Raw genomic sequence first — 10,178 nt, 5'->3', positions numbered from 1 at the left:
ACCCCAGACAGCGCTGAATAGGAAACGACTATGGAAACAAATAGCACACGTTTACGGGCTCCTGTCAAGTTCTAATTATCAAGTTATATTAAACTTCTGCCAATATTGATTTAATAAACGTCATTTAGGTTGCTGACTCTGCTAATTAACTTGCATTAGACTGGATTACATGGATACACATGTGAATTCTGCGGGTACCTTCTGGAACAACGCCATATACATGGCTGCAGTTGCGTGCTCAAGTTAGTGTTTACCGACCAACTGACTGACCGACATAGTGAGTTGTAGAGTCGCGTTACACGCGGCTAAAAATGTACATGAAATCTCGATTTATCGTAAAAAGAAAGCTTTTACTTTGAATCACACAGCACTTCTCTATTCTGGACAAATTTACCCATTTTGAACAAATCGGATTTCTCTATATTGGACAGTTTCTAGCACTTCTCTATTCTGGACAAATTTACCTATTTTGAACAAATCTGATTTCTCTATTTTGGACACAGCACTTCTCTATTTTGGACAGAAATTTCCCCATTTTGGACAAATCGCGAAAATGTATATGTCTGAATTTTGTTAAAAAGGTCAGGTGTTAATTTTCCTTTGAACTATTTTAAAGATAATTACAAACAATAACAATAATTATGTTTTAATTTCCTAATTTAAATATTTTTATATTATATGAAAGAATTACTGACTCATTGAGTCATAGTGGCCTAGGTCGCTTGTTTTTTCTAACCTGATTTTATTGCTGGTTTTTTTTTGTCAAATAAATAAAGGAAATGAAATAATGTCAACAAATCTGTATGCCTATTGCTTGAAGAAAGTAGGTAAGCCTAAGATAGAATTGGAACTTTATTTATGCTAGTAAATGGAAACACTTTTTTTATCAAACTGAAATTCGGCAAACTTGGATTCGGCAACATACAGTGGGATTCGGAAAAATAACTTTGCAATACGTCACCCTTGAAATAGGTTCTCTAGACCATTCTATCAGTGGCAACATCGGGCCTAGCTTTAATATTCTTAGTGGACAAAAGTTGTCGAGGTGCTCACTGTACTTGGGGGCATTGTACAGGATCTCTGGAAGACATCAATCCAATTTTCGAGGTACATTTTTCGGTGTAGAAGGTTTGAAAAGTGGTTTTCTCCACATCTTTCATTCTATTTCCGTGGAAATGTGTAAACCTATGAACAATGTCCTACAGGTTTGTCCGCCGGAGTGACGACTTTGACAATTTTTGTTCTGAAGTGAATCCTTTTATATTTACCCTTGTGCCTTGCTATGCCCCTTTTGCTTTGGCTAGTCCTAATTTAAGGTAAGCATTTTTCCTAGGTTTTTATTTTAATATTTTGTTGTTTTCGTAATGTTTGCATTTGGTTTTGTTGAATAAAAGTGGTATAAAAAGTCATAATTATTTTATTAGTAGTACGTTTCATTTATCGGTACTGAGCTGGTCTGGTTATACAAATTTGTTTGCTTTTATCATGCATCATGCATATAATATTTTGAAACTGGTGTTATTAGAACTAATTTTAAATGAATTGTGCTAACAACATGAAAAATACAATAACTTAACAATTTGGGAAAGTCGAAATCACTCCCTTCACGATCACCATATTGCGTAGTTTCAAGATACATTTTACAAGAAATATTAAGTAGAACCAATATATTTTTCTCCTTACTCTATCTCTCCCTATTCTATTTTTAAAAATATTTTCTCTGATTCTCTAGTAAAATCATTTTCCTCTTTTCATTGGGTGTTTATTTTAAGTTTATTTAATTTTCAGTTCAGTTCAGATGGCGGCGTTTCTCACATGCTGCGGTATAAATATGTATGTATGTACTTACGACTCATTTGCATAACAATATTGTTGGTCACATTTTCCCCCAATCTTTCCGTTTAAGTTCAGTTCTGAATCTGTTGTTTGTATGTGAAATTGCGTTCCAATTTAGTGATTTGTGATAATTTAAGATTGATGGATGATCATTATATCAACATTGATGAGTCCGTTTTTCATTCATTTACTGTCACTATAGTAGACATGCAATACAGTTGGTTGGATATTTCAAGCTCCGTAATTGTTAGGCCCAAATGATACTGATTGTTGTTTACTTTTACAAGGCACGTGGACTGCCATCGACTTCTTGATTGCGTTTCATTTATCGGTATTGAGCTGGTCTGGTTATACAAATTTGTTCGCTTTTATCATGCATCATGCATATAATATTTTGAAACTGGTGTTATTATTATGTACAAACTTTTTAATTACAGTGAACGTCTTCAAAATATCTGACGAAATTTAGACGGTTCTTTACAAACTTATTTAACGAGAAAGAACAATTACGTTACAACCAAGCCAAACTATTTATATAACACAAGTTTTTGTATTTCGTTTACTGGTCCAAAGCTAAGGAATTCCCATAATCCTTAAGTCTTAATTTAATATCGTTAGGAAAAAATAAAATGTATTGAGTTACTTTATTGTTCGAGATCACTGAAATGTAATGGAGAAGTATTAAAGAAACTTTACTCTTTTCTTCCTTCTCTGCATACATTTTGGATAGGGAAAAAATCTAAGCTATAAATAGAAGGACACTGACAACATACTGGAAATGGTTCACAATTTGATAGACAACAAAGTTTTATAGTTGAATTTACTTGAGCTAAAACACTTGGTCCAAATAAGACTTTCGATTCTTCGTTCATCAATTTAACCATCATTTCAGTTACCCATGCTGAGTTGCTCGCAATGTCAAATCTTTCTTCTGGATCAACCAGTAGATCATAAATAAGTGGTCGTTCATGAATTTCTGTGGCATTACCAGACCGGCACATCGAGTCTAAATCAACTGGATCGCTTCCGAATATATTTTCTGTAATGAAATGTGCTTTGAAACGGTTGTTTCGAATCGCATAAGGTCCTGTCTCTGGGTCGGGCATGTAGTCGTAATACAGAAGTGATTCTCGTGGACTCTGTTAAATATAATACGTAAAAATTAGCATATTTTAATTACGAAGACCCAATACAATCTATACAATTAACAAGAATGTATTTATTTATTCAGGTTTATACAAAAAACATGCAGCCCGAAGCATTTTGGTTTAAAAAATGTATATATATATATATATATATTATTAACAATAAAGACAAATTCAAAATTGATATTTACAATGAAAAAGGAACACAATTCACATTATAAAATACCTTTAAAATAATTCAATACTGAAATCCATTTAAGTGCGTTCTGTTTCTCTAAAACCTGAAAGCGATAGCTATGAGTATAATCTATATATAAATTTACGTATGGATAAAATTCGGTATATCGCGCGTTATTTTTAGAATGTTTACTTGATGGTATATAAAGTTGGTTCGTACTTTCGGTACTGATTTTAACCACCTGATGTAACCCTGTTTACTAATGAAATTGAATTAGATAATTAGTTATTGACGATTAAAACGAATTTAGGTTCAACGATTTGCTCCAAATAGGTGTGTTTTCCGATCGTAGTATACACTGTCTAATGGATGTCCATCTTTAAAACAAGGCCAACAGCCATAAGTCGCGTGCTAAAACGCATAGTGATACCGGACCGACAGACAGACCGACCGACCGACATAGTGAACTATAGAGTCGCGACTAAAAATACTATTTTGATATTTTTAATATACGTTTATACAAATGTATTGGTTTTCGATGAATGGAACATTCCAATCTCTGTTCCACAAGTGTCTTGGATATAGGTATTTTATTATTTTTATTTACGAAGGATCACATGCCCTAAACGTTACGCAGAACAACGTTGGTGAGTAGGAACTAACTTAAGTATGAATTGGCTCTAAGAAACCATTAGGCCTACTAATTAAGTTGAGTTAGATAATTATGTATTGACGATTAAAGCGAATTTACGATTTGCCCCGAATAGAGATGGTTTTCACAAATTGTTTTACATTATATAAACATAAACAAATAAACTTTATTATTGACAGTTGCTTCTTAACATTTGTATTAATTAATACTGTAATTACAAAAAAATATAAACGTCGTAGTGATGTATCGTTACATGTACTGTACTACTTCAATCGACTATGACGGTGACAGTTTCAGTTTAGTGGTATTGTAAAACATGAAAACAATTAATGTTTCTTTACTAAATGGATAAAGAATATATTTAAAAATTGTTCATCTTTGCACGTATCCTCTTCCCCATCCCTCAACCCTAATGCTACATACAAAACACAAATTAAGTTTTTTTAAATTTGACTCAAATAATTGGTCTCATTTTGTGACAAGTTTCTCTTTAGGAAGCAATTTCCAGGGTGCTAATTTTAGTTGAGTACATCAATCTATTTATTCGTTCCTGTAAACGACATGTATTATTGTCCTGCGGTACGTACATTTGAAATCGCCAGTTTTTTAACGCTGAAATTACTATGTATTAGAGAACCATCTGTGGGCACGACCTATACCCCTTTCACACCAAAAGCAAAACTCCGGTGTTTTTGTGTGAAAGGTAAAATCAAGCAACTCCGGAGTTTAAAACTGCGGGGTTGAACAGCTGAATATTTTCCGGAGAGCGAACTGCGGGGACACCCCTGTGTTTTGGTGTGAAAGGTACCAACATCGAACTCCGGAGTTTTCAGGTCAAAAGGTCATTCTCACACGATCACTCATTGCTTTAGTATTATTTCAAAATACTTTAAATATTTGTAAAACATATATAGCGGGTCTAAATAAAATCATTCTAATGATCGTCGCTATGTAAACAAACAAAATAGAGGGCGACATTTACAATTTTATTTTATAAACCCCGGTGTTGCCAGGTTAGTGTGAAAGGGGTATCTCCGGAGTTTCTCGATGTTTTGAATGGTCGTAAACCCCGGGGTGTCTCCGGAGATCACTCCGGAGTTTTGGTGTGAAAGGGGTATTAGATGGTACGCGAGCGAAGCGATCGTACTATCTAGTATTAATAATTTTACTCTCCCAATCAGAACTGCTTGGTTTTTGAAAATCTGTCTTAATGTAAAATAATGATGATGATCACATCCTTTAGAGTGAATGATGTTTCACGAGTAGGACTAGTATTAAAGAATAAGTCTTACTCTTGTTAACGATTTTAAAACTGGTAAAACGATTACATCAGACAATTTTAACCACTTCTTAAAAGGTGAAAACTCGCTCTTTTAACGTGAAACAGTTTCGAGTTACATTATCACAATATTATTATTTATGATTATATATTATGACAATTATCACAATAAGAAAGAGAGAAATGCGATTTTTTGATAACTTCGTATCTACGTATTTTATATTTAGTAAAATATAAACCATAGAGAATAAGTTATTTAAACCCACCTTTTCACCGCTGAATAAAACATCACTAATATCATAGCCATCAAGAATAATGTCGAAATAATCCACTAGAGTACCACTTAATCTTCTTAAAGTCGACCAAATATCTAGATGACTTAGAAGTTCCATTGAAACACCTTGTTTGATATGACCAGGCCATGACGCAATTGCGGGTACACGTGATCCACCATCGAATGTGCAAAACTTTCCACATCTCATTGGTCCTGAAAATCCTCCCTGTGTGTGTGATTCCTTATCAGGCCTGTGAAAACGGACTGGAGTTTTCAACATAATAATTATATGAATAAATAAAAAGCGTGTTTTTTAAAAATTAAAATAAATGAACATATCTGATCAGATTCGAACCTTCAACTTATAGTGCGAGTATAATACTGATCATATTGATGCCCGTTTCATATAAGTGGGGTTCCTTAGCTTAAAAAAGGCTCGATACATTGAATGTGGTTAAAAGCATAACTTTTAAAATTTGAGGCCATTTAAATTTGACCGAATTTGAATCGAATTGATCACACTTAAATAAATCGTTTATGAACTTCGATTTAATCATTAACACAGAGCACTTTGGTTGATAACGTTTAACTACAGAAAATAACAAATAACAAATCATCTTACCCATTATCTGATGTGAATAATACCAATGTATTTTCTATGAGATCATTTTTTCTTAACTCGTCCATCACCTCGCCAATCTCCCAATCGAGTTCAGCCAGTGAATCTGTATATTTACCGCCCTTCGTTTGATTTATGTATCGTCTGCCCGCGAATTGTGGAGTGTGTGGATGAAGGAATGAGTAAAAGAGTAAAAATGGTGTTTCGTTACAAGCAAATTCTTGTATCCAACTTCTGGCTGCTCTTACTTGTCGGTCTGCTAAAGTCGTCAAGTCTAGAGGTTGCTCAATTATGTCATTTTCCAGCATCAAAGGGCAAGGAAGAGAATTATTGTTTATGATGCTTTCACATTCTATATCTGGGTAAAAACACGCACTAGAAAAACAACTTTCATGGCTGTATGGGAGTCCAAAAAAATGATCAAAGCCCTGATTTAAAGGTAGATATTCTTTGGACAGTCCAACACCTAAGTGCCATTTTCCAATGATGGCAGATTTGTAGCCTTGGGTTGCTAGCATTTCAGGAATAGTTATCTCATTTAATGGTAGTCCAAGAAGAGATTTTGACGTAAAGACAGCATCGCCATCCGGATCGCTGTTCCAAACTCCAGTGCGAACAGGATAACGCCCGGTTAGTAGTCCAGCCCTATTATTTAATACTATAGACATTACAAATTGAAGGATATATTGGAATGGCCTAATTAACATTCTTATTTGAATCAATATTTTATCGAAATTCGATTATACTATTGTGGAATAAAAACACTTTATTCCACACAGGATACTAGTTGAAAATAAAACACATACCAACGGACAGATTAAAGAGCTCACATAACCGTAATAACCGTGTCATTCTCCAGGTTTATTCCAAATATGGGCAAACTTGCATAATGACATGAATGTTTTCTCAAAACAAGATACAAAGTGTTGTACAAAAACTTTACACTTAAATTGCTAGGGCCTAATTGTTTCTGTTAATTCTTACCTTGAAGCGCTACATAATGGACCAGAACTGTACATTTGTGTAAACTTCAATCCCGATCTCTCCAATTCATCGATATTCGGAGTCATCGATAGAGGGTTACCGTAACTTTGTAGGTCAGCGTATCCCATGTCGTCAGCAAGAAAGATTACAACATTAGGTTTCTCTGTATAAGCTACACTGTATTCTAGAGTAAGTAGGCATATTATTGTTGTCAACATTTTTCCATCTACTACTGGTAAATCTCAATACAGATTTTGTTTCCAACTCGTGAATTAATATTTCCAATACTGATGCTACCAAAATGAATTTTAGTTATCAAAGAAAAATGAATTATTCAAGTTAATATAATAATATTGTTATTTGGCTGATGTGTTTATACATACTTATATATACTTACTGGTAGACCTATACTATATGTTAACGTCTCTTACCTACTCAGTTATTCCAGTTAAAATGCCTCTCCATATTACTGACATTTGGCTGATGTAGCGAAATTTATTATGAACCAACTGGTCTTAAATATATTGTCCACAAAACATAAAAAATACCGATGGATTCAATCAAACTTGGAATAGACCTTTGTAGTTTTAATACCGGGAGAAAACGAAAAAAAATAATTAATTAAAACATGTAATAAAATATGAATATTTACAGTAACCTTACGATATACGATATATATATTAGAGAAGTATACCATTTGATACAGTTGACCAATAAATCATTTGTAAGAAATTTGTGTTGGGTCGGTCGAATGGTTTTGATAATAGGGAGGTTTCGCAACCTTACGAATACGATAACGAAAAAGGATACGTCACACATTTGTGAAACTTTTGAGCTGATTCCCATTTCATATTCGTAAAGCGTATTTGTGTTGACGAATATCACCAGTCATATTCGTAACTACAAAACGAGTATAGTTTTTGATCTATTTTGCACATTTTGCATTTGAATCATGAATGATTCATGATTATAATATAATTATAGATTTATTGAAAGTAATTTACTAAAGTAATTTACTAAAATGCCAGGTCAATTTTGATAAATAGCAGTTTTTAAAGTTAAAATGTTACGCTAGGCCTAGGCAGCTAAGCAACACGTACCTGCGCTTCGCTCACATTTACCGCAGTCATATTTTGGACGGCGCCCTCAATATTTTGTTGCCATGCGAAACAGATTTTTACTGGCTTACGAAAACGAATACGTGTGCGTAACGTATCCGTTTTCGTTATCGTATTCGTAAGATTGCGAAACCTCTCTTATATTTATCTAATAGACGAAAACGTGTTCGTATTGATACATGTTATTCAGAACCGTTACAATGTAAATACAGAGTACCATAGGACAGTGCTTTATGTCTACTACTTCAATTCAAGGAAAAAGACAACAATTTAAAAGAGCAGTTAAATCAGAAATAATTCTATAAAATTAATTCTGAAAATTAGATGCCTTTTTTAAAATTTCATATTCACATTCACATAGGACCTTTAAAGTACCAAAATACAATTAGATAGAAATAAAAACATTATCGTTGTCGTCGTCGATTTTGTTGTTGTTGATGTTGTTGGCCATGCACTCACAAAAACGGGGTGCATTTTGCTTGGATCTAAAAGAAAAGTTAAAAGTATTGACAATTTATAAAACCTTGTTAATGATCAGGCTACCGGAACGAACATACTAGAACATACTAGACTAGAACTATTTTAATCATTGTGTATTTTTATATTTATTGTTATTCTACATTTTATACTTTATTTTTATACGATATTTTTATGTGATAAGTGAGCAAATGCAATTTATGCAGTTTATTTGGACAATAAAAGTTATCTGTATCTGTATCTGTAATAATCCCAGTCATAAGTGTACGATTTTGATAAATTTTTATCGTCTTTTTATAGCAATTTTGTTATTTATATATTTAAATTAAATGTAGTTTATGACGAGATCAAGCATCTTATGTATATACAGTATAAGGATATATTATTTATTGTAACTACGATATTTCTAACACTGTAACATATAGAAAGGAGAGAGAAAAAACAAAAGTATTGTATTATGAAAGTGAGACAAACCCTCACAAGACCAACAAAATGATCAGACTTTCTCCAGTCCTGATTCCATTAAGTACACCATTGTTCACACATTGATAACTGTATTTCAAATGAAGAATATGTTGCATTTATTATGGTGTTGTATGCTCTACTTTGCGGTGGACGTACAAAATAGGTGGCGCTGTTGTATTTTAAAAGCAATAGTATAAACATATTTTCCAAACGTTAACAGTTTTTTTTTCGTACACGAAAAAAGTACTATTTAACGATTGTTAAATAGTGCGTACTATTGCACGCCATGTGACCCATAATCGTCCAATCAAATGACAGGAATGTATTTAGATGTTATACAGTATAATAAATATTATTGGATTGATGTATTGATAGATGGCTCCTTTCAGCAGCGGCAGCGCTCAGCTCTGTGCTCTATTTCTATCTACTTGTTGGGGTGTAACAATCAACATAATGATTTTAATCATCATCTGTACTGTTATACAGTTAATTTGATTTGAATAGTTTGTATTCATTTTAAGAGAATATATTTTATTTTTATCAAGTTTTGATAGTACAGACAAATCTTTAGATAAGAAAGCGCGCATAATTACCATAGCAATAACGCGTACCACGCCCGCGTAAATAATGCATTGTGATGTTTATTCGATATCTATGGTAGCGTAGAACAAACAGACGTCATTTCTGTTTGATATTTCTCACAGAAAGTTCTTTTCAAAAAACGCTCTTAAATTATTTGAAAATATATAATACATTTTTAATATCATACTAAGAACTATGATCGGAAGTAACAAGACCAAGTTGAAGAACGTCTTAAAAGGCACAACTACTTCAAAAGGTAGTGAACAATATCTTAAATTACAAATTTTCTTTTACAATTTTTTTAAGCCACCACTGGCCAAATCGATTCACACGCACCACCACCACTTTATTACGCTTCTTCGGGTAAGCACCCACACACAAGTCCCGTAAATATACGATTTAAAATAATTATATTGACTTCATACGTAACAAGAGTATGATTATTAAATGACGAATACCAAAATGAATCTTAGTTCTATTTTCAAAATTGAGATTTATTTTAGTACTGTCCATGGCCTTGGACAGTACGTAAGTTTGGAAGACACATCGGCCCACCAAAGTATATACAT

General features: G+C 33.1%; 1 protein-coding gene across 1 annotated transcript; it reads right to left on the bottom strand.

Annotated features, from left to right (window-relative positions):
* Positions 1 to 2,528: 2,528 nt before the first annotated feature.
* On the bottom strand, positions 2,529 to 7,095 carry LOC144842323 (arylsulfatase A-like). The gene is made up of 4 exons (XM_078698760.1): positions 6,968 to 7,095; positions 5,987 to 6,628; positions 5,357 to 5,615; positions 2,529 to 2,975 (listed from the first exon to the last, which is right to left on the bottom strand). Exons 1-4 carry the CDS (start codon positions 7,093 to 7,095, stop codon positions 2,529 to 2,531), a joined length of 1,476 nt encoding a protein of 491 aa, XP_078554886.1.
* Positions 7,096 to 10,178: the final 3,083 nt, after the last annotated feature.

This window comes from Antedon bifida, chromosome 5 (assembly GCF_963402885.1).
Source record: "Antedon bifida chromosome 5, ecAntBifi1.1, whole genome shotgun sequence".
Lineage (NCBI taxonomy): Eukaryota > Metazoa > Echinodermata > Crinoidea > Comatulida > Antedonidae > Antedon > Antedon bifida.
This window is presented reverse-complemented; position numbering and strand designations above follow the sequence as displayed.

Excerpts from the sequence above, each read along its gene's own strand:
- LOC144842323 (XM_078698760.1), bottom strand. The coding sequence starts at position 7,095 with ATGGGATACGCTGACCTACAAAGTTACGGTAACCCTCTATCGATGACT. Across the intron at positions 5,616-5,986 it reads TTATTCACATCAGATAATGG|GCCTGATAAGGAATCACACA; the intron begins GTAAGATGATTT and ends CCGTTTTCACAG. Across the intron at positions 2,976-5,356 it reads TTTTATTCAGCGGTGAAAAG|AGTCCACGAGAATCACTTCT; the intron begins GTGGGTTTAAAT and ends TATATTTAACAG.